Source organism: Gopherus flavomarginatus, chromosome 16 (genome assembly GCF_025201925.1).
Source record: "Gopherus flavomarginatus isolate rGopFla2 chromosome 16, rGopFla2.mat.asm, whole genome shotgun sequence".
NCBI classification, from domain to species: domain Eukaryota; kingdom Metazoa; phylum Chordata; order Testudines; family Testudinidae; genus Gopherus; species Gopherus flavomarginatus.
In genome coordinates this window covers 16,599,129-16,624,431 of record NC_066632.1, presented here as the reverse complement: position 1 = coordinate 16,624,431, position 25,303 = coordinate 16,599,129, and the positions used below count along the sequence as shown (strand labels likewise).

The 25,303-nt window shown below is 49.6% G+C and overlaps 1 protein-coding gene across 2 annotated transcripts; it reads left to right on the top strand.

Moving 5' to 3' along the window:
- The first annotated feature begins 4,205 nt into the window (after positions 1 to 4,205).
- On the top strand, positions 4,206 to 17,056 carry LOC127035719 (C-type lectin domain family 4 member F-like). Of its 2 annotated transcripts, XM_050925994.1 has the most exons (6): positions 4,206 to 4,331; positions 7,976 to 8,089; positions 10,656 to 10,781; positions 12,400 to 12,545; positions 13,476 to 13,582; positions 15,934 to 17,056. In XM_050925994.1, the coding sequence occupies exons 1-6, from the start codon at positions 4,241 to 4,243 to the stop codon at positions 16,070 to 16,072; spliced, it is 723 nt and encodes a 240-aa protein (XP_050781951.1). In that variant the 5' UTR covers positions 4,206 to 4,240; the 3' UTR covers positions 16,073 to 17,056. The 2 variants fall into 2 exon arrangements, with proteins under 2 accessions (XP_050781951.1, XP_050781952.1); XM_050925995.1 differs by lacking the exon at positions 10,656 to 10,781.
- The last annotated feature ends 8,247 nt before the right edge of the window (positions 17,057 to 25,303 follow it).

Sequence of the window (25,303 nt, the reverse complement as noted above, 5' to 3'; positions counted from 1 at the left end):
GAACTGCTTCCTCTTTTTTCTAATACGGATTGGATCTGGTTCCAAAAGTGCCGGGACATCCAACTCCTCTGCAAGTTCACCTGCATCTACCAATGTTTTCTCAAAGTCTGCGTCACTTCTGCAGCCTACAAGAAACTTGCTCTCAGTCAAGTTGGTGCTGTTGAAAATAAACATCGTGTGTGTTTCAGAAGAGTTGGTGGAACTGAGCAATGGCAGTAATTGTCTGCTGGAGGATCCAGGTGCCCTAACAGTCATGGAGAGAGCTGGCCTGGCTCAAAGGGCACAAAAGGAGCCCAAAGCAGCATTGGCACATCTGCATTAGGACAGGTACTGCTTCCTTTGATACACTCCTCACACTCTCCCCTCCTTCTGTCTCCACTTCTCTGTCTGCCCAGGATGCTGCTGATTTCTTCCAAGAGAAAATGGACAAAATATGTGGCCTTCTCCCTCCTTTCCCCACTACCCCCTGTAACTCTCTCCTCCTTCTCTCCAGCCACAGAGGCAGAAGTTTCTCACTGTTCTCTTCCTTTCACCCCTCCACCTGTCCCAGTGATCCCATCTAAAACCTGATCTCCCTTGCACCCATTCTCATCCCCTCCCCCATGGCTATGGTTCTTCCTGTGGCTCTGCAAATGCCAGAGGATCGTGTGTCCCACAACTTCAGCATTCATGAGATCATTGCAGTGCTGAGTGGGCTCCATGCTTCCATCAGAGATGGCGGACACTGGAAAGTGCTACGCGGGTTTGTGGGATTTTTTTTTAAAAAACTGCAAGAATTAGGGGATACGGATGGCATTATAAGATAGAAAAAGTTGCATGCTGGGAACTTGACCCCTAACTTCCAGAGATCCCTGGGTGACACATTTCTACCCCACAACACATTGCAAACATTTCTCAAAAGGCATTACATTGAGCGGTGGCCCACTGGAATACTTATCCATGGTGCACCTCACTTTGCATCAGCACAACCACTGCTAGTGAGTATGTGAAGCACCAGTGAAAGCAGCCAAGCATGCACCCACCTGAGCTATAACTTTGGCGGTTCTACACCAAGTTAACTTGGGTTGACCAAAGTCCATAGTGTAGACATGGCCTTATACTTAGATTGGACGCTCTTTGCATCAGGAACTGTCTTTGTTCTGCGTTCGTACGGCATCTAACACAATGGGGTCTTGGTCCATGTCTGGAGCTGCCAGGCACGACCACAGGACACAAAATAAACAAGGCTACGATTCTGGCATGGAAATTTGTAGTAAATTTCACAGCAGAGATGAGAGGGGAAAATGAAAAGTCATGGAAAGGTCCCTGACATTCCTTTCTGGCCATGTGTTTTTATCTTCAAGGCATTGCACAGGAAAAGGCATTTCCTTTGTTTTTTTCAGTGACCTAAATAAAGTCTGTGAAATCTTGAAAGGAGCTGTGGGGTGGGGGAGGTGGGGGAGTTGGGTTGGAGAGTGAGCCCAGTTCCTGTCCTGTGGAGCTGGGCCTGGTTCTGAGGGTTGCAACCTGGCACCACTCAGGTCTAGTGCACTTGCCAATCTTAGATGGAGATGGAGGGGCAGCTGGGGAAAACCTCGGTGGCGCTGTGACCTTGTGCACCAGGTTGTAACATCTGCAGCAGGGAGCTGGGCCCAACCCAGTAGGACAGGAACTGCAGCTGAGGTGGGCTCACTTGCCAACACACACACACACACCCTGCCCCCCGATATTTCCAAGAGTTCACAGTCTTTATTTAAATTCACAGTTTCTGTGACCACTGTGATGCTGAAAGGCTGGATTCCAGCTCTTGCTTGGGCTGCAGGCATTAGCTACGAACTGACAATTCATAGCAGGAGACCAGACCAGGTCATCTGCATGTTAGTTTTGCTTAAAATAGAGATTAGTCTAATACGAATGTGTTCAGTGTTTAGGCTCTATGAAATGCTTGTAAGTTGCAGCATGCATCAATCTCACTGGTAATGTCTATGTCCCATGTTATAAGATAAGATTTCAGTGTTTGTACTGTAACTGGAAACCCACCCCCTCCCAGCGAGGAGAGAAGCATTACCAAATAAGTGTGAAATACTAGTTTGCTACACAAGGTGTCATTTCCTGGCCAGCACAAGAAGGCTCAAAGACACCAGACGAACGATTGTGGAACATCAGAGGACAAAAGACTTTACTGATTGCTTCTCCCTTTCCCCCCAGTGCACATGAACTTATCCCATCACCTTGAACTGTGGGGGAAGGGAATAAAAATCCCTGACAAGAAGAAACGGCATCTTTGTGGCTGTTTGAATTCTGGGTATGGCTACACTTGAAACTTCAAAGCACTGCCGCGGGAGCGCTGCTGTGGCAGCGCTTTGAAGTGTGAGTGTGGTCACAGCAGCTCTCCCAGCGCTGCACGTACTCCACCTCTTCATGGGGATTAGCTTGCAGCGCTGGGAGTCGTGCTCCCAGCGCTGCAGCACTGTTTACACTGGCGCTTTGCAGCGCTGTAACTTGCAGCGCTCAGGGGGGTGTTTTTTCACACCCCTGAGCGAGAAAGTTGCTGCGCTGTAAAGCGCCAGTGTAGCCCAGGCCTCTGAAGGGCCAGAGCTTTAAACTGAAGCCAGAGATGCCCAGGGGCTGCCTCCTGGGGTGCCCTGAAAGACGCTTTGAATTGTCAAGTCTCGACAATTCTGTTACTCTCAGGAGTTAGATGGTAACTCATTGGTTGTACATGTTCACTTGCTTTGAACTGTAAATGACGCATTTACTGCTTTTCCATAGTTAATAAACCTTTAGATAGTTTATTCCAGGATTGGCTACAGTTGCCATGTTTGGTATAAGCTTTAGGGTACCAACTGATCTGGGGTAGGTGACAGATCTCTTAGGACTGGAAGCAACCTGAATGTGGCGTCATTTTTGGTGTAAGTGACCATTTATCCCTATGTCCAGTGTGTCTGGGTGGCAGGATAGACTGGAGAGTCTAAGGGGACTGCCCGACTCCATGGTATGACTGGCACAGTGATCCAGGAGTTCACAGTTGTTACTGACTTGGTGAAAGCTAATTAGAGAACACACCAGCACTTTGGGGGATCTGCCCTATTTGTGACAGTCTGAAGTGGGCACTCCTGGTAGCGAGCTGCTCCAGACAGTCTAACAACCACTGTCACCTATGTGCCAAAATTGTAGCCTTAATAATAAAGACTAGCAAGGAGTGTTCAAAGGCAAGGATGAGGAAATCCTGCATTTCATTTTATCTCAGCCCCTCTCCTCAGCCCCAGGCACTTCCCCAATGTAAAGTCACAGCAACTCACCACAAACAATGGAAACGAGAGAGATGCCCTGTCCACCCCAGCACATGCCATCTACACAACCCACTCACAACGGTATCGACCCCAATTCACCAGCCCCCGCCTGCCCAAATACCTGGGGAAATGCTGCAGTGGAGGATACGCCATGCTCTGCAGGGCGCACTCTGCTCCTGTGATCAGGTTGCCCCTTCACAGAAAGGCAGGCTGTCCTGGGGTGCATGGCAGGGGCCAAAAGAGTAAGCATCATGAGTTCAATTCCCAGCTCTGCTGCATTGTGACTAGGGACCAGTCAGTCTGTCTGCTCTCCAGCTCCCACGTGGAGGAGGGATAATAATCTACCCTGTCTGCAGTTCTAGCACAAGGGGGCCCTGATCTTGGGAGCACTGTGTGATGTGGCTGGTACCATGTGGGCTCTGGGCAGCACTGGCACAATTCTGATCCCAGTATGAGCCCTAGATGCTGTTGTGGCAATACAATGTAGGGAAAAACATGGGGAGGCAAACTTGGAAAGCTGCCTCTAGGACTTCTCCCATAAAAGGTATGTGACATTACATTGTATTCCCCTAGTTTGAGATGCACTGTTTTCTTTCTCTGCCCTGCCCTCCACGGTGGGGTCCCTTTAGGGGAATGTTGGATTATCCGGACCAGCCCCTTCGAGGCACTGGTGAGCTTGGAGCCTCGCCTGCTTACCTGTCTCAGAACAATTCCCTCTGCCTCCTACAGGAAAGGCGTGTCTCCTCTACAGGACCCAAGTGTTAATCAGTGGCTCCCCTGCATCAACCACCTGACATTTTAAAGGGCTGGAGCTGTGCCCATGGCAGGGAAGGGGTTAATGGTGGGTGTCTTCAGCACTCGTGGTTTGTGAAAGGGAAGAAGAGGCTGTGGTGTGTTGCAAGCCCTGGTGCTGCAATCAGTCTGTGGTGGAGACGCTCCCGCTCGGGAGGAAGCTGCTTCACAGTGTGATGCAAACATCATCCAGTTACTGCAGGTACCAGAACGATTCCATGCAGCTGTCGCAGACCAAAAGAGCCAAGATGCCACACGGAAGGCCAGGTAAACACAGGGGGACCGACCTTCTAGCTCATCCCTCTAAGGCAGTGGTTCTCAAACTGTGGGTCAGGACCTCGTTTTAATGGGGAAGCCAGGACCAGCATTAGACTCTCTGGGACCGAAGCCGAAACTTGAGTGCTTTAGCTCAGGGCAGCAGGGGTCAGGCTGTGCCCCCACCCAGGGTCATGTAGGAATTTTTGTTATCAGAAGAGGGTTGCAGTGCAGTGAAGTTTGAGAACTGGTGCTCTAAGGCGGTACAGAGAATCCTCTACTTAGATGCCTGGCTGGTGTGTCTGGCTCACAGTCACACTGATTGCCAGCTTTGGGGTTGGGGAGGAATGTTCCCCCAGGTCAGATTGCAGGGACCTTGGAGTTTCTGGGAATTTCCCCCCTTCCTCTGTAGCATGGGGCATGGATCACCAGCTGGGATCGTCTGGACATGTCTCCCTACTCCCAGAATCATAGAAATGTGAGGCTGGATGGGACCTCAAGACATCAGCCCCCTGCGCTGAGGAAGGACCAAGTAAACCCCTAGACCATTCCTGACAGGCGTTTGTCCAACCTGTTCTTAGAACCCTCCAGATGGGGATTGCACAGCCTCCCTCAGCAACCTACGCAGGACCTGAGCTACTCTTACAGCTAGAAAGATTGTTCAAATATCTAACCTAAATCTTGCTGGCCTCAGATTAAGCTGGTTGTTTCTTGTCCTACCTCAAGTGGATGAGGTGAACAATGGATCATTGTCCTCCTTATAACAGCCCTTAGCAGGTCCCCCCTCAACCCCAGCCTTCTTTTTTCAAGACTAAGTCTACCCCGTTTTTCTACCTTTCCACACAGGTCAGGTTTTCTAACTCTTTGATCATTTGTTTTGCTCTTCACTTGACTCTCTCAAATTTGTCTACAACTTTCTTAAAGCGCAGTGACTGGAACTGGCCACCCTACTCCAGCTGAGGCCTTATCAGTGCTGATTAGAGCAGGACAATTACCACCAGTGTCTTACATATGCATAGAGGGGGAACATGGGGATAGATAGATAGATAGATAGATAGATAGATGATGTGTAACCCTTCTGCCAGGTGGAGTCAGCAGCAAGTAGGGCCAGGTTCAGTATCTAGGGGGTTCCTCTTAACAATACAGAACAGAACCAGCCCCGACTCAGGAATCTGGGAAAACCAAACACAAACACTGGGCACCATTAAGAGGCAACACTTCCCCACTCACAAGCACTGAGTCTGTGTGTAACAAAATAGAACTTGTGTTAAAAGCGAAAGAGAACCAAGCATTAGTTTGGGGAAATACCACAACCCCACTCAAAAGCATGTGATGATAAGCAAACACGACCTCACAGCACAATGGGCTGTGTCCTTTGCCTCAGTTTTCCACCTTGGGGTGGGAAAGTCCAATGAATTAATGTCCCTTTACCACATTATTCCCCTTTCCCCCCACTGCACCCCACTCACAGGTGGCCCGTCCTTGGTTAGCAAGGACCGAGAGTTCAGCGGTGGGTCATAGGGTGTCACTTCCCACCCCAGAAAGGGTGCAGGGGGGATTAAGCAATGTCTCTGTGGTTGCTATGAGCCTCTGCAACTAGATGTCGGTGGCTGCTTCCGCTCTTTGTCTCTGCTGCTGCTGGTTGGCACTGCCACTGCTGTCATTCCATGGGCTGAGGTCACATGGCTTAACCCAGGCGATAGCGATTTCAGCTCTTACTGGTCTCTCCGGCTATACAGCCTCTGCCCCATCTTTCTTGTCACCACAGTCCTTACCCCACATCGAATGGCTCATGTGTAAAAACCACCCCCCGGGTGACGTAAGTTACACCCACAGATGTGCCGGTGTGAACAGTGCTATGTCAGCAGGAGATGCTCTCCCACCATCCTGGCTCACGCCGCTCATGGAAGGGGTTTTATTATGCCGACGGAAAAGCTCTCTCCCACCGGCATAGAGCAGCTACACAAGCAAGCTTGCATCGGCACAGCTGCAAGCTCGCTAGTGTAGAGATGGCCTAAGGCATAGCCCCTAAAGCTACTAACATTCAGTTGCCGGTACCCCAGAACAGAGAAACAAAGTATCTCACTTGAAGCTAATTAGTTCAGTCTCTAAACACAGAGTGCAGAAGTAGCTAGCATCTAGGACCCTCCTTTAGCCACACCTCCCACCTCAAATGCCACTCCCATCCTTGCTCTTCTACACAGGCCTTTGGCAGCCCTACCCCATGCGTAGCAAATGAGGTTCAGATTAAGGTGGCGCCTCACAGGCCAGACTAAGTACGGTTCTGCTGCCCTTTCTTCATACAATAAGGAGAAAAATATTTCCTTACCCCTGCACTCGATAGTAAAGTGAATTGTAACCCAACACCAGCCAAAAGTGATCATTTTGGTCAAGCTCTCCATCATGCTGCGCACCTAGGCAGAGGAGAAGCAAACACAGGCTGTTCCTGAAGTCTTTTCCCCCAGCACATCACTAGATGGCAGTGGGGGGCTCGTTCAGACCCTGCTTACAGCTAGAGAGCTCCATAGATAGAGAGATACGGTGTACGGGGGTGGATAGAAATAGGGAGGTGTATGGAGACGGATAGATAGATAGATAGATAGATAGAGTGGATGGGGTAGATCCAGGGAGGTGTATGGGAATAGATAGATAGATACAGTGTATGGGGATAGATAGATATAGGGAGGTGTATGGGGATAGATAGATATAGGGAGGTGTATGGGAATAGATAGATAGATACAGTGTATGGGGATAGATAGATATAGGGAGGTGTATGGGGATAGATAAATAGATAGATAAATAGATTAGATACGGTGTATGGGGAGGGATAGATACAGGGAGGTGTATGGGGATAGATAGAAGGGGCGGATGGGGATAGATAGATAGATAGACTAGATACAGTATATGGGGATGGATAGATACAGGGAGATGTATGGGGATAGATAGATATAGGGAGGTGCATGGGGATAGATAGATATAGGGAGGTGTATGGGGATAGATAAATAGATAGATAAATAGATTAGATACGGTGTATGGGGAGGGATAGATACAGGGAGGTGTATGGGGATAGATAGACAGAAGGGGCGGATGGGGATAGATAGATAGATAGACTAGATACAGTATATGGGGATGGATAGATACAGGGAGATGTATGGGGATAGATAGATGAATACCTGGTTTAGCCAACTAAAATTACACTCTCCAGACAGCACAGGTGAAGGGTTTGGGCAGAGGGAGGGCAGGTGAATCATTAGAGGGCAAATTTTCAGCCCTGAGAACAAGGATTTTGCCCAGGGATTCCCATGAACATTTCTGCAGCTGTAGACCTTCTCGCAGCCCAGGCCAGCAATCAGCAGCTGACTCTGTGGGTTGTGAACTGCTTTGATTGACTTAGATTGGAAGCTCTTTGGGGCAGGGACCTGGGTCTATACAGCGCCTGGTGCAGTGGGGGCCTGGGCCAAGGCTGGGGCTCCAGTGCATCTGCAATACAGATAAATAATATTAACAATGACGGCGAAAGCCGCAGCTGGGCTGGGAAGTGAATGGACCCAACATCCAGGCCTGGGGAGGAGTCTGAGTTTTAAATGCTTTGTAATCCAGAATAGACAATAAAACAGGTCCATGGCTGTTCTAGAAAACCTTCTTTCTGTCTCTAGATTCGATGGGCAGTTTTGAGGATGACTGCGAGAGGGATTATGAGAACATCGATCCCAATCAGCCACCACCCCAGCCTCAGATGCAGCCTCAGTGGCAAGCAAAGGCAGAGCCAGGTGGGTGACTCGCTTGAGCTGCATCTCACAGAGCACGGGAGGTGTGTGGGCCACAGAATTGATTTGTCAGCACAACCGGGCTTGATGTCTGGGTTTGACAAAGGGAAAAGCATTAATGTGAAGCTACAGATGGAAATGAAGAGCAGTTGGCTCAGGCTCTCTGCAGGCTCAGGCAGCCTCTCTGCATCAGTCACACCTGAGTCATGTTTCCAGTGTTATCTCCGCTGCCAAAGGGGATTTGTTCAAAGGCAGTACAAGCAGTTGGATGCCCAACTCCCACTGCCCCCACCCACCAATGGGAATTAGGTGCCCAGTTCCCACTGTGCCTTTGAAAATCTCCCCGATGGTTTTATTTTTAAATGAAAGTTGAGGTTTTGGAGCATGACGCAGCTGGGCCAAATCCTGCAGCCATTGCCATGGGTGCAGAATACCAAGGACTGTGGCCTAGACACAGCATCTGAGCACAGTGGAGATGCTCAGGCTTGCAAAGGTGAGTTTAGCAGGGCCCCTGACTGAATTGGACACAAATAATCCTTGTTCCAGGGAAACGATCCCATTAGAAAAACTCATCTTCAGAAGAAGACCGAAACCCAGCCCCCTACAGCAGTGCTACCCTGAGTGGTGCTGGCGTGCATTCTCCCCAGCCCTTGGGTGACTGCCTGGCTCGGTGTCTCACGATTGGGTGAGCAAATGGGGCATTTGCAGGAATTCACCCCCCAAGCCCCTCCTTGGGCAAACAACCCAATGCACACTCAGTGCTGTGGTGGTGGGTTCAATGTATGGATTGCAGAGGCAGTGAGCGAGATCTCCCCAGAGGCTTTCAGCACTTTGCCGGGTTAACTCCCAGCTCGACTCTAGTGTTTTTCATCAGTGGATCTCCAAGAGCTTTACAAATGAGAACAGTAACATTATTGGCTTTAGTTGTGGCTTTTCTGGTGACGCCTGCCTCTGTCCCTGCCAATTCGGGGGGGAAGGGGGAACCACTACCGATGTGCCAGCCCCCTGGGGAGGAGGGATGGTGGGCATCCAGAGCATCTGGTGTGGGGAAGGGGTGGGCAGTTGCTGGGGGATGGGAGGATGGCACACAGAGAGCCCTGGCGGGTGCCATGTGCTCCGTACAGAAGCTACCACGCCCAGGCCCCCTGGTTCCAGGAAACCCACCCAGCTTGGTGCCCCCTGGCTCCCGTGGTTGCTACTTCGACCCACTGATCCATGGGAATGCTCCAGGTTGTCTTTTCTCTGCTGGGGGCTTGTCTACGCTTCAGAGCCTGTGGCGGTATAGCTGTGTCTGCCGAGTGCCCTAGGTCGGCCAGCTGGAGATGTTCCTGGGCTGGCGGACACAACGACATTAGCCACGCCCACAGGAGCATTCTTCTTTTCACGTGATTGTGTCTACACTGGAAGTTTTGCTGGCATTGCTGTGTTGGCATGAGAGCGTGTGTGGTTTTTGCACACTCCTAGCTGACATAGCTAAGCCAGTGAAGCTTTGTAGGGTAGATCAGGCCTCGGGCATTACCCCGTTCTTCCTGTCACAAGTTAAGAACACTTCCTTTTTTTCCTAGCAAAGACAAAAGTGGATGCTCTGATTTTTGGTTTATTTGGGTTTTTCAATCCTGCTCCTAATCAACTGAAACTAACTGAAGAAAGGGGCTGTTAAGTGTGTCTACACTGGTTTGATTAAAGCAGTTTAAATTCACTTCTCTGCTGAAACTGGTGTGCCTTTTTCATGCAGATGAGCCCTTTGTAATCTGCTTAAGATACAGCTCTGTAAGATCCTCTTGAATTGACTCAAGCATGTCTATACTAGGGACTTGTCTGCATCTAAGTTGCACCAGTTTTGTTTTAATTGATTTACAAACTGATTTAGTGCAAATCAGTGATTTAGTGAACACTGTGAAATCGGTGCCGATAGCTGGTGTTAAGCTGATTTAAGAGTGTTCACATACAAAGCAGCCCCAGTTTAAATAGAGGGGAGTGAAATTGCACCTTCAGTTAAACCAGGGAAAGTTTTTGCATAGACCAGGCCTGGGTGAGTCACACCAATTTAACACACTCACTTATGTGGACAAGGCCCTGAAGAGCTGGATTCTCAAAGCTGCTGAGTTTCCGCAGTGCCCATGGACCCTGGCAGAAGCGGAGAGTCATCAGTGCTTTCAAGGATTGGAACTGTAGCAAGGCAAACAAGCTCAAACACCATGGTGATGGGCTCAGGGTCCTGTGGGGACAAGAAGGCTCTGTTCTCTCCTCTTTACAGTTCACACCCCAGAGCGCACTCTCTAGTGCTGTGGGGGGCACCCAGTAGACCCTGCTCCTCTCCTAGAGGGGGGAATAGAACCCAGGATCCCTGGCTCCTAGCCCCATCTGCCACTCCCCTCCCCGAGCTGGGGATAGAACCCAGGGGTCCTAACTCCCAGCCCCTCTCTGCACGTTCTAACCACTAGACCCCTCTCCCACCATCTTGCACATATAGGTCATTCTCCTGCCCGTGGTTGGTGGCATGGGGAGAGATTACATCAACTGTTCTGCTGACTCGTGCTCTAGCCGCTGATGTTGCTGTTCTTTGCAGCTATCTCCATCCCGAAGGCAGCAGAGCAGAGAGGCTGTGGGAGAAAGTCCTTGGGCATCCTCTATGCCCTGGTGGGGGTGTCTCTGCTGGTGTCGACAGCTGCCTTCTTGCTAATGCTCCTGAAATGTAAGTGCTGGTCCCAGGCCTGCTGCCTGATGTGTCTGGATGGAGGCTCCAGGCAGCCAGCCCTGCACCAAGGAGGGGTAGGGAGGTGACAGAAGAGCCTCCCGCATGCCAGTGCTGCATCCACGCACCCTGCAGGGGGAGGATCAGTGGCCTTGAGATGGACTCAAAGTGGGATCTAGATCCAGATCCGGATCAGAACTTTCACATAGTCTGGTCATGTTCAGACCTGAAGAGGGTTTAGACATGTGCTGATTTGCTTTGTCCTTGAATGCGTCACTGTCCCAGCACCTATGCTGCATAGAGGATAACAGCCGATTTCTGCCACCAGCTGAGGGAGCCACTCCTTGACCTCACACAGCTGGAGCTGTGTGCTCATGCTCCCTGGTTCAATCTCAACTGTAGAAGTGACTTTGCCACAAACCTGGGATGTTTCTTTCCCCCTCAAATCCTTCTTGTGACTGAGCTGAGCTGTAGGTGCTAGATCCTGGGTGTAAGTCAGGGTGACTAAGGCTTCCTGTAGTGGAGGTTTTGCTCTGGCTGAGCTGGTTTCTCACAGTGACAATTTCTTGTTTATTTCTTTACTTGGGATCCTGATTACTCAAGATCCGACGGATGCAAAACAGGAACAAACGCGTCCAGACAACAATCTGAGGCAGGAAGGAAGGGGGGGACTGTGTGTCTCAGACCAGAACTCTGCAATCACAGCCTATGGCACACACGCTCCTCCCCCGAACAGGACGACAGGCTTCTTAGGGGCCGAACGGGTGCTGTGGGAGGTGTGAATGTGGGGGCTGATGGAGAGGACTCAGGGCTCGGCTCTCACCTAGAGGAGTGCCCAGCAGATTGGGAAATTTTGGACAAAACCTTTTTTCCCAGGAAAGCAGTGATTCATCAAAACCAAAGCTTTTCACAGAAACCAATCCGTTTTGACTAAGTGTTCCGCAGGAAAGTCTGTCAGGGCCGTGGTGGAAGCTCTGGTCAGAAGCAGTGACAGGAAGTCCTAGCTCGTTCTGGGCATGGCCTGGCGCAGGAGACTGCACCAGGCACAGCAGACACGAGTCTGGCGAGTGCCCAAGCCTGGGGCCTCCAGGGTCAGTCACTCCTGTGCATGTGCACACTCGCTCACTCCCCCTCCCTGAGAATGACTCTATAGTTGGGTGTTCAAGGCACGTGCCAGGGTGGCGGGGGACTGAGGTTCAAGTCCTTGCATTACCTGAGTCAGAGGCTTGGCCTTGGCTTTCCCAACCCCCTGGCAGGTGCCCTCGCCGCTGGGCCATTGTTATTCTGGGCCAGTCTTGGCTTCTTTTTGCATTGGAATGAAAACAAATGTCAAAACCTTCCGTTCAGTTCAGCCCGTTTCCTGCCAGCCCCAGCATGGAGGCAGCGCAATCGGCTGCGTCCAGCCAGGAGTTCGGGAGGCCCCAGAGGACGAGAGTGTGTAGTGCGGGCTGGGAGCTGCAGAACCACAGAGTCTGTTCCTGTTCCGCAGCCTCCTTGGCTAGGAGCGAGTAGCCGGCTGGGATGCTCATTGAGGTTGGCCTGGGCTGGGATGCAGGATTAGCGGGATGTTACCAGCATGGATTCTGTTTCCTGGAGTGAGCTGCAGCCTGTGTTGCAGGGATCCCGTGCTGCTCGCATGGCTGGGAGGAGTTCCAGAAGAAATGCTACTTTTTCTCCCTTGAAAAGGAGCCCTGGGAAATGGCCAGGAACTCGTGCAGCAACCACAGTGCAGAGCTAGCTGTCATCAGCAACCCGTGGGAGCAGGTAGGTCCTGATCCTCCTGCCCCTGGGGAGAGGCAGAACTGGGGGCAGTGCTGGGCCACCTGCCTGGGATCTCTCCTCCCAGGCCGAAACTGTTGCTGTTATCCCAGTGCTTGCACTCAGCTCCCCCAGCCTCCTAGGCCCATGCTTTGCAGCCTCTGGATCCAGCCCACCATCCTCAGGGGGAGGAGGGCAGCTGCATTGCTTGACCCTGGGCCCTGTGCTGTGAGGACATTGCAGGGACCTACTTCCCTGCCCCAAGTCCCCTGGGCACAGCAGATGCTGCAGACGAGCACCAGAGAAATCAGCAGAGGCTTGCTCTAGGGATTTCTGCCACAAAGCCCCAGCAGTGCCCTCCCACCCCTGCAAGCCCCTCCAGCCCCTGCCTCCTGCAAGTCCCTCATCCCTCCCACTCCCACAGCCAGTGCAATCCCCTCTCAGCACCCCAGCTCCTGCAATCCCAGAAGAGACATGACCCCACTTGCAGGCCCCTCACCCAACCTCCCCCACTGATACGGCCCCCAGTGGGGGTTGCCCTCCAGCTCCCAGCCTTTGTGATCAGCTGCGCAGGGTGCATGTGGCCAGAACTGATAGGCATAGGTGCACATTGTTACCCGGAGACACTGCCGGGATCCAGACAAAGCCCCATGACCAGATCCTGTCTTGTTTACATCAGTGTAAATCCATAACCCTGTTTCACCTCACAACCCCTTCCCAGGAGCAACGGCTGCTTGCTTCCACCCCTCCTTCCACCTGGCCATCCAGTCTGTGTGCCTGCAGGTGGGGTGGGCGGTTTCAGCACAACACCTGGGCAAGGCAGGTGACAGAGGGCTGGGCAGGCCTGGTGGTACGTGGGCCCCTGGTGGCTTGTAGAACCCCAGGTAGGAAACAAATTGCTGCTTCATGCTTCTCTCCAACCCCACCCACCCTTAGGCCTTCCTGACAGTGGGGATCAATTCTGTTCAGCACTGGATCGGCCTGAGCCTCAAAGGCGCAGAAGGAAGCTGGATGTGGGTGGATGGCTCACCGGTATCATACATGTGAGTAAGGCCACGTCTACACTACAAAGTTAATTCGACTTATATTAGTCTATGTACTGCCACCAGCAATTACTGTGCTTATCATGTCCACACTGCCCTTCTGTCAGTCGTGTGTGGTCTCACCAGGAGTGCTTAAGACGGGTAGTGTGGGGGAGGCTGAGAGCCTGGGAGCCTGGGAGGCACCCTGCAGAGCTCTCAGCATGGGCTCTCAGCACCGGGCAGTGCGGCTCCAGCTGTCCACGCTGCTGGGGCTCACAGTGGAACACCCCTGACTCCGCTCAGGGACCCTACCTGACACGCTGACAGCCAACAGGCAATGCAAGTAAAGCAGTGTCCATACAGACACTACGTCGCCTGGACTATGTTGACTTAAGCCTTATGCCTCTCGTTGAGGTGGATTTACTAGGTCAGCATAGCAGGTGAGTTACAGCGGTGAGAGGAACCCTGTAGTGTGACACTTACATCGTTAGGTCAACATAAGCTGCTTTACATTGACTGAACTTTTACTCCTGGGGGAGCTCTACACCAAAAAATTAAAATTCTGTGCCAAAAATGTACAATTCTACAGAGAGTATATTAAAATTCTGCACATTTTATTTGTCAAAACAACAGTATAATCACACCAGTTACAATTATTTTGGCAATTTATTTCAAAATACCTGTAAGCAAGTATGTCTGTAACAATACATGCAAAAAAAAAGAAAAAAAGATTCAGGAAATGGGCAGGTATTTTTTGACAACTAGATTCTTTACTAGGCATTTTAATTCAGAACTTTGAGTAATTCATTTAAGCTCCAATACAGAACCGTATTCCTCACCCCTCAGACACAGTGCAAAGGCTTGGGGAAGTTGGGGTAATGGAGGAGCTGAGGGAGAGGGAAGGAGCCCAGGAGTGAACCTGGAGGGTTGTTGTATGTGGGTGGGAGAAGTATGGAGCAGTTTCTCAGGGGGGGAGGGATAGCTCAGTGGTTTGAGCATTAGCCTGCTAAACCTAGGGCTGTGAGTTCAATCCTTGAGGGGGGCCATTTAGGGAACTGGGGTAAAAATCTGTCAGGGGTCAGTCCTGCTATGAGCAGGGGGTTGGACTAGATGACCTCCTGAGGTCCCTTCCAACCTCAATATTCCATGATTCTTTTGGGAGTGGGGGAATTGTTAGGGAGTAGAGGAGCCTCTCCCATTCAGTCAGGTACATCTGGCCCTGTCCCCATGTTGCCCTAGAGCCCTCCTACCCCCAGTCCTCATGAGGCCAGGGGCCCCCCTCTCATTCAGTCCCTGGATCAATGTCACTCCTCTAGCTCCTGAGCCCACACCCCAGTCTGTCCCCTCACTAGTCCTTCTGAACCTCAGGCTATGACCCCCTGGCAGCACCATGTGCCCCATTGTGCCTCCTAACTTGGCTCCACCGGCAGGCTGCTGTAACGAACGCAACTAGCTGCTAGCCATTACTGCCGGCCAGACAGTGGTTCTGGTGGGCAAAAGGAGGAACTGCAGCACTTCTTGGGCAGAACGTATTTTCTGTGGGGAAAAAAAATTCTGCACCAGACATGAATTCTGTGTGTATGCAGTGACACAGAATTCCCCCAGAAGTAAACTTGGTAGTGTAGACATGCTGGAGCATTCATTGTCCTCTGCCTGCTTTCATCTGTCTCCTTGCCCTGCTCCCAAACCCAACAGGGCCCTGTACACTGCACCTCACTCACCCATGCCCCGGTCCCTCAGGCTGGTGAGTCCCGGGGTCAGGACTATGGGGAGAAGGGAATAGCGAACTGGCTTCAGGCTAGCGTGGCTGGGAACAAGCATTGTTACATGACCCAGAACCAGCAGGGGAGTCAATGGAGCAGGTTGAAATTTTTCCACTGAACGGTTCTTTTATGGGAAATTGGGATTTTGACTCAACATCTTTTGCATCATCTTGCAAAACATCTCAATTTTTTGTTGAAAAACATGGCTCAAAAGCAAAATAGAGCTAGAGAGTGTGGGTATAGATGAGTATGTATGGGGATAGATTGCTAGAGGGAAATGTATGGACGTATGGGATTGGTAGGAGGGCATGGGGATGGTTAGGTGCACAGATAAGCACAGTGAATGGGGACAGATAGGCAGATGGCAGGAGTACATGGGGATGTATCATTCGGGAGGTGTGTGCTGGGATCGCTAGGTGGAGTGCCTGCGATAGATGGCTAGATGTGTGATATGGGGGTAGATGGACAGGTATTGCAGTCTTCCCTTGCAGCGGTTGTAGTAAGTTGCTCTGTCGGATCATGTGGGTCTGTGACGGAGATGTTCCTGACTAGGGCGGATTCCCCAAGAGCTGCTGTAGCCACAGGAAATATTCCCCTCATTTCTTTCAGATCTTCAGGGATCCCCAGTGTTAACACTCAGAAACGCTGCATCCATCTCACAGGGGATGACAGAGGCAACTGGAGCAACGCAGATTGTGGGAATCGCTATAACTTCATTTGTGAAAGAGCTGGGCCCTTTTGTGTGTAATTTTCACCTTTGAAAACATTTTGCCGTTTTGAGGTTTATTTTCTTTAAGCAGCCAATAAAAGCCAACAGAGCCCTGGCCGCCGTCGTGGGCTAGCTCACCTCGCTGAGTGCGTCCGGGCTGAGTCGGAGCTACTGGATACGGCGAGATCTAGAGGACTTTCAGCTTTCAACCTCCCTCCTAGCCGAGCAAAACCCAATGTCTAGCTGAGAAGCTGCCAGACCTGGGTCCTGCTCGGAGCTCTGCACTTGCTGTGTGACCTGGCACAGGTCATTGTTGTGGAGTAGTCTATTTCATCATGTAAGATCCAGGCCAGGTGCTGAGTACCATTGACTGCCACTAAAGTCAGAAGTGGTCAGCCCCTGGCACGATGAGACCCACAATCCCTCTGTTTCTCCCATCGCTCTCCAGAGTCCCTTGTTCCCACTAGGTTTAGTTCTCAGGGTACTTCACTAATTGGTTGTGCTGGCATTTAAATCTGAAGCCCAAAGGAGTCTGCTTGTGAAGTTATAGGGAGTTCTGTGCAGTGAGGGCAGGGATCCCCCAGCAGTTCCAGTTTCCTGCAGGAGTATCAGGTGCATCTCTCTAGCCAGTGGAGAGAACATCTGTGTGAATCTGGGTTCAGCTCACTGGGCGCTCAGAACTCTGCAGAAATCCCTCTTCTACTGCAGTAAACAGTGCTCTAATCCTGTCTGATCCTGGACACCCCCTGCTCGCCCCTGCCAGTCCCCGAGTGCCTCCTGCCAGGGGCTGCCTAGAGCCAGCGGCACTAGACAGGATGAGGCTTTTATCCATCAGTGAGTCACCCACCTGAAGTCACACAGCAAGTCAGTGGAAGGATTGGGGCAAGAACCCAAGAATCCAGGCACCCAGCCCCCCTCTCCTCCTCCCCCACCCACTCTAAGTACTAGGCCTTGTATACACTACAGTTTTGTCAGCAAAAGTTATGCTGCTTTAATTAAAATTGCTGTTGCATGTCCACACTAGCTCTTTGTGTCAGCAGAGTGAGTCCACACTATCAGCTCTTGCATCAACAAAGAGAGCAGAGCACCATGGGTAGCTATCCCACTGTGCAACTGGCCTCAGGATGCTTTGGGAAGGATTAGCAATGCCTCACATGACGCAAGTTTCTCAATCTCATCCTTCCGGGAGCATCCTGGTAGATTGTCAGCCACTTTTTTGACTGAAGTGGGGGGGGGCAGGGTGGGAGGAGTGGTGTGTCTGGGGTGGAGGAGACAGCAGGTCTATCCTGCAGCAGAGGGAGAGGGACACCTCCCCACACATCAGCCCCCAGCTCTGCTCGGCACAGCAGTCACTCCCGATGCAGCCTGCTCTGCCTGCCTATGGTTCTGTGATTCCCTCCGAGAGCGGCATCCTGAGCAGCTCTGTGAGCTTTCCGTGCTGAGGAGTGTCAAAGCAGCATAGCAATTCCCCTTCCCGGCAGCAGCAGTCTGCCTGTGTTCCTAGTGCAGGGCAGAACAGGAGCATTCCACATGAATGATTTGCTCTCTGGTCCCCAAATGAGGCAGCACGCTCAGCTGACAGTAGGATGACCAGACAGCAAGTGTGAAAAATTGGGATGGGGGTGGAGGGGGGGGTAATAGGAACCTACATAAGAAAAAGCCCCAAATATCGAGACTGTCCCTATAAACTCAGGACATCTGGTCACTCTAGATGTCAGATACTTCCCAGAGCTTTGAAAGGGCAGCTTTTGTGACAAAACTTTGAAGTGTAGCAAGGCCTTAGACCCCACTCCCCTCCCAGCACTGGGGAGAGAACTGAGGAGGCCTGACTCCACTCGAGCACACTGCCTCACCTCTACATCATGCTGAGCATGCCCCTGCCACAGCCTGTCTGGCCCTGGCCATTTCCCTGCACGTGGAGACCATCCCACCCCAGCATCACAGAAGGACAGTGTGTGAGACTCGACCCAATATCTGGGGGAAGAATCAAACAGCGGCGCTGTTAGAGGGAATGGCCACAGAGTGGCGCTGTTACTTTAGGAGTAGGGCCAAGCTGGGGGGCAGAGGCAGCTGCAGAATATATTCCCAGCTCCACTCCACAGGGCTACACCCAGGAGCGGCACCAGAGTTTTGCCGCCCTAGGCAGCAGGGCTCCTTCTCAGAGCATTTGGCAGCAGGGGGTCCTTCCGCTCTGTGTCTTTGGAGTGCTTCGGCGGTGGCTCCCAGAGCGAGTGAAGGACGCGCCGCCAAATTGCTGCCGAGGATGGCAAAATGCCGCCCCCCAAATCCTGCCGCCCTAGGCGACCGCCTAGGGTCACCTAATGGAAGCACTGGCCCTGGCTACACCTGACATGGGTCTGAATATCCAGGGGCTCCCTGGCCCCCAGCGTCTTCAGAATGACCATTCTCCCAGCCTGTTGGTTTGCCCCCTCTTCGCATCCCTCCACTGCATCCCCCTTCCTCATACCAAACACCAGCTGCTCCTCTTTGCCCTCAGCTAGAGCAAGGGGAAATTCTCCAGCCGAATCTTTTTTTTCTGGAAAAAAACGAAGATCCGGCAACTGGCCAAATGTGAGTCGTTTCGCTGAATTGTTGGGTTTGGGCGTGGGAGGTGGGGGTGGAATAGGCAAAAGTTGAAACATTGGTCGTTGCAGTTGGAAATGACTTTTTGGTCACCCAGTTCCTTGGACTGTATTTTTAAAAATTCAAAACCAATAAAAAGCCATTGAAATCTAAACTAAACAATCCTCTGGATGGAGGCGGGGGGGGTGGAGGGGGCTATGAAAGTTGTATTGAGGAATTCTGGGCACTTCACATTCATCACCCAGCTGAGAGGGGTGGAGACCATGTGACGGTGTGAAAATCATCATGCAGCAGTTTGCGACCCCCCAGTCCCACTCACTGGACCATTTGCACTTTCACAGAGTCACTGATAAAAAGGGAGCTGGGGTGGAGAACCTTGCACAGAATGGCAACAGATTGCATGTTGCCACAGAGAAAGCGATTGGTTATTCAGAGAGCTGTAGATGGTAAAACTAGGAGGGACCATTAGGCCATCCTGCCTGATGTCCTGCATAGGGCAGGCCAGAGATGGCAGCCAGGGGTTCTGGCACCCAGCCCAGAATTTCTGGTTAGCGCAGGGGTAGGCAATCTATGGCAAGTGTGCAGAAGGCGGCATGTGAGCTGATTTTCAGTGGCACTCACACTGCTCGGGTCCTAGCCACCGGTCCGGAGGGCTCTGCATTTTAATTTAATTTTAAATGAAGTTTCTTAAACTTTTCAAAAACTTTATTTACTTTACATGCAACAATAGTTTAGTTATATATTATAGACTTATAGAAAGAGACCTTCTAAAAACATTAAAAAGTATTACTTGCAGGCAAAACCTTAAATTAGAGTTAATAAATGAAGACTCAGCACATCACTTCTGAAAGGTTGCTGACCCCTGGGTTAGTGGGACCATATCTTTTAGAAAGATATACCCACGCCTTATTCAAAGACTCCAACTCAGAACATAAAAATGGCCATACTGAGTCAGCCCAATGGTCCATCTAGTCCAGTGTCCTGCCTTCCGACAGTGGCTGGATACTTCAGAGGGAATGAACAGAACAGGGCAATCATCGAGTGATACATCCACTGTCGTCCAGTCCCAGTTTCTAGTAGACAGAGGCTTGGGGACACCCAGAGCACAGGTTTTCCTCCCTGATCATCTTGGCTAATAGTCATTGATGGACTTATCCTCCAGGAACGTATCTATTTCTTTTTTGAACCCAGTTATTCTTTTGTCCTTCACAATAGCCCCTGGCAATGAGTTCCACAGACTGACTGTACGTTGTGTGAAGAAATACTTCCTTAGGTTTGTTTTAAATCGGCTGACTATTAATTTCATTGGGTGTCCCCTGGTTTTTGTGTTATGTGACGGGATCAATAACACTTCCCTAGTCACTTTCTCCACACCAGTCATGATTTTATAAACCTCTGTCACCTTAATCATCTCTTTTCTAAGCCAAAGAGTCCCAGTCTTTTTAATCTTCCCTCATACGGAAGCTGTTCCAGCCCCCTGACCATTTTTATTGCCCTTCTCTGTATGTTTTCCATTTCTAAAAGATCTTTTTTTGAGATGAGGCAAGCAGATTTGCACACCGTATTCAGGCTGTTGGCATACTATGGATTTATACAGGGGCATTATGATATTTTCTGTCTTATTTATCTATCCCTTTCCTGATGGCTCCCAACATTCTGTTCGCTTTTTAGACTGCTGCTGCACACTGAGCAGATGAGTTCTGAGAACTATCCACAATGGCTCCAAAATCTCTTTCTTGAATGATAACAGATAATTTAGGCCCCATCGTTTTGTGTGTATAGTTGAGATTTTGTTTTCCAGTGCGAGCTACTTTGCATTATCAACACTGAATATCATCTACCATTCTGTTGCTCAGTCACCCAGTTTTGTGAGATCCTTTTGTAGCTCTTCGCAGACTGCTTAGGACTTAGCTATCTTGAGTAGTTTTGTGTCATCTGAAAATCTTGGCACCTCATTGTTAACCTTGTTTTCCAGATCACTTATGGATATGTTGAACAGGACTAGTCCCAGTACAGATCCTTGGAAGACCCCCGCTATTTACCTGTTTCCATTCTGAAAAGTGACCATTTATTCTCTTTGTTTCCTATCTTTTAACCAGTCGATGAGATGACCTTCCCTCTTATCCCATGACAGCTTACAGTGCTTAAGAGCCTTTGGTGAGGGACCTTGTCAAAGGTTTTCTGAAAGTCTAAATACATTATATTGGTTGCATTACTCTTGTCCACATGATTGTTGATCCTCTCAAAGAATTCCAATAGATTGGTGAGGCATGATTTCCCTTTACAAGAGCCGTGTTGACTTTTTTCCAGCACATCATTTTCATCTCTGTGTCTGATAATTCTGTTCTTTATTATAGTTTCAACCAATTTGCCTGGTACTGAAGTCAGGCCTACTGGTCTGTAATTGCCGGGATGACATCTGGAGCCTTTTCTAAAATTGGTGTCATATTAGCTATCCTCCAATCATCTGGTAAAGAGCCTGCTTTAAGCATTAGAGTATACACCACAGTTAGTAATTCTACAATTTCCCTTTTAAGTTCCTTCAGAGCTCTTGGGTGAATGGCAGCTGGGCCTGGGGACTTATTACTGCTAAATTTATCATTTTTTTCCAAAACCTGCTCTATGAACACCTCAGTCTGGGACAGCTCCTCAGATCTGTCACCTGAAAAGAATGGCTCACATGTGGGGCTCTCCCTCACACCCTCTGCAGTGAAGACCCATGCACCCGGGTTCTGCTGGAGGATTGCCCAGGGGCTAGGGCATTAAACAATCAGTGGTGTTAGGTGCCAAAGGACTTCTGAAAACCCCACTAGACACGACAAACTTTTAGAAACCTGGCCCTTAGCCTGCCTGTGTCTCAGTTCCCCAGGTGTAAAAAATAGGGTTATAACCTTGTCCTGCCTCAGGAGGGTGTGTGAGGATAAAGCCAGTAAAGATTGTGACGCATTTTGAGATCTACCAATGAAAAGTGCTATATGCGAGCAGGGAGATCACTACGGTCCCTGGGGCAGTTGTTCCAATGACTAAGTCCTCTCACTGTTAAAGCCCTGCACCTTTATTTCTAGCCTGAATTTATCTAGTTTCAGCCCGTGGCCCTGGCATCTTAAGAACATTAGAATATAATAATAGTCCTGCTGGGTCAGAGCAAAGGTCCATCTAGCTCAGTATCCTGTCTTCCAGCAGTGGCCAGAGGGAATGAACAGAACAGGGAATCATCAAGTGATCCGTCCCCTGTGGCTCATTCCCAGCTTCTGGCAAACAGAGGCTAGGGACACCATTCCTGCCCATCCTGCCTAATAGCCATTGAGGGACCTGTCCTCCATTAATTTATCTAGTTCTTTTTTGAACCCTGTTATGGTCTTGGCCTTCACAACGTCCTCTGGCAAGGAATTCCACAGGTTGACTGTGCACTGTGTGAAAAAAATACTTCCTTTAGTTTGTTTTAAACCTGCTGCCTATTAATTTCATTTGGTGACCCCTAGTTCTTGTATTATGAGAAGGAGTAAATAACACTTCGTTATCTACTTTCTCTACACCAGTCATCTTGTTCTGCCTTTGTCTGTCCTCTGTTCTCAGAACTCTCCTCCCTGAGGAGGTGTGTACAGCCAGGGACCCGTGCACCTCTGAACCTTCTTTTGGAGAAACGGGACAGACTGAGCTCCTAGGCTCTTGCTCTAAGGCATGTTTCCCAGCACTAGAATCTCTTTTCTGAGCCCATGTCAATTCATCGCCCTCCTTTTTGCAGTGTGGCCCCCGGAACTGGACCCAGTATCCAGTGATGGGCTCACCAGTGCTGTATACAGAGGTAAAACCTCTTCCTGTGGCTAGTGAGATTTCCCCCACTTATACAAAGCAGGGTGGCACTAGCTGTTTTAGTCACAGCTCCTGTTCAGCCGGTTCCCATCATGGCCCCACTTCTCTTTTAGGGCTTTCCAGGGTACGAACCCCCATCCTATAATTGTGACCTATGTTCTTTGTTCCTAGATGCCCGAGCTTGTATCTGGTTTTATTGGAACGCGAATCCTTCCGATGAACCCTGCATACCACACGACTGGACAACAGATCTGACCTCCCTACAGGTGCTCCCACTTCCAAGCACAAATAAGACCCATTTCAAATTCACAATGCAATTATTATTGTCACATTGCCTGGTATGGGCCACAGCTAAGAGCTCCAATCTCAGGCCAGACTGCCAGGAAACAGGACATGTTCCCCAAACTGGTGGTATATTCACTCATAAGATTTCACCAAACCAGTAACAGATGTGCGCTTCCAAACTACTCTACTAGTTATCATGGACCTACAGACAGGCCCCTCTAGCCCCTCCTGTTCCACCCAGACACACCAGACTTCTGTGATAAATTATTATTAAAACCAGAAATCACATGTACTAGGGTCTACTAGTTCCAAAGAACCAGATCAACACTCTGGGTAAAATATACTTCAGCTCTTACCCCAGACAGCATGCTGGTAGCCAATCCTTTAGTAACTAAAAGCTAAAGGTTTATTCATGTTAAGAAAGGAAGAGAGTTATTAAAAGTTTAAAATTAATCAGGTACATTACAGTTGATTTCAGAGTTAGTAGATCAGGATAATAGCGGTGATGTTAAATCTGACAGTTTGTAATAAGTCTCTCTGGTTCATCTCAAATACACCTCTACCCCGATATAACGCTGTCCTCTGGAGCCAAAAAATCTTACTGTGTTATAGGTGAAACTGTGTTATATTGAACTTGCTTTGATTCACTGGCGCGCACAGCCCTGCCCGCTTGGAATTCTGCTTTGCTGCGTTATATCCGAATTTGTGTTCTATCGGGTCGCGTTATATCCGAATTTGTGTTATATCGGGTCATGTTATATCGGGGTAGAGGTGTATTGGGGTCCTCAATCCATTGTTCAAAGCTCTTTTTTTGTTAGACATCATAGTCCAGAGAAAGAGTCAAGGGGATGATGTCACATTCTTCAAATTATACCCACTGCCATGTGCCTGGCAAGCTACTGTCTCAAACAGGGAGTTCTACATGCCCTGCTGAGTCACGGGGCCTCCACTGTCCATATGCTGCTGAGGAGTCCTTGGGAGGGGCCCACTAGAAGAGTTGATTCTCTGCGGTTCCTGATGGAAATGTTTCATATTGGTGTTACCCAGGAACACAACATGTCTGAGATACGAACACTTAACAAAGATTCATAATGTCAATAGACAGTGATAATACACGCATATAAACAGGATAACATTGTTCAACAGATCACAGCTTGATCCAATGACACCTACCTTTGTATAAGATTTATCACAGTTGTACAACAGTGTTGGTACATCAGTGGCTATAACAGTGCAAGCAGGGTCATCTTGTTATGCTTATAAGAAGCACACAGGATCTTTTTCAGGGGAAAAGGCAATATGCCGCATTTATTGAAGATACAACAATTAGCATATGCATTCAATCACACACACCCCACACACAAACTCACTGTCCCACCAGTGGATGTTATAGTTACCAGTCCAGAGTCCAGATCAATCTAGTGGCCAGCTAGGTTGATTGCGGGTAGGGAGGAGCCGGGTTCCGTCGGTCGCAACACAATGCTCCAGGGAAGTCTTGGCAGGACAAACCCAAAGTTTCCTGGCAAAGGCACCCTCTTTATATAGTGATTTTCCTTCACTGGGGCCAATAAGTTTTGCACCGTCATGCTGTAATCAATTGTTGTTTGACGAGCGCTTGTTTTCTTAAATTGTCTTTCTTATTCTTTAGCACAGCTCTCTTGTCCCCATTGATAGGTGCTTGTCTCCTCTTTAGAGGTGTCAATCTGTCCACCTCTGACATTTCAACAGGGGAGTGTTGCAGCTTCCTGGCGCCTTTGCATCTGTCTCCGGTTCCTCCCGCATACATCTGGCTCAGCGATGGCCTTCACACTTCTCTCTTAACACACACATTCCTCATTCACACACAAAACAGAATTCATTTACACAGAACATTTGAAACAGGAACATCAAGTTACAATGCACAAGAAAACAATCCTGGCATTCTTTTACGTATTTTAAAATGCTAAACCTACAACAAAGTAGTGACCTTAAAATGTCCGTTATTGCCTTGAAATCAGCCCAGACACAGATTCCAGCTAATGCATCTTTACCAAATGGCCCATTAGGTTGTTCCTTTCTGCTGTTCAAAAATGGTGGCTGGCAGGGTATGATCAAATCATACACCAATACGTTTAATACATGCTACATTATCATCTCATTATTCTTTATCCTTCAGTCTAAATCATACAAAATACAAACAGAAACTCCTACTATTATAATCTTTCTTTCTATGCAGAGTCACAATTATTGCAATTTATTATTTCTTTGCAGCCTTGCCCGGGAGCAACGTAAGGACAGTCCCAGCACCAAAGGGATGGAAAACTGCTAGATTTGGAGCCTTTCACAGTTGCAAATCTTATAGTTTCCTCCAATTATTATCCCAGCAGGGAAGGTGAGACAAAGTCACTAAGTGATCTGTCTCAGGGCACGCCTACTCTAACCCAGAAGTTCTTAAACTGGGGGGGATGCACCCCCTTTGGGGGATGAGGAATGTTTTGCAGGGGGCATGAGCTGTAAGAAAAAAAACCCTTCCTACACACATTTTACCCACAGCAATAAATGACTAGCTAAGCAGATTCCTCCAGGCACATCAGGTGCTTGGCTGGTGCT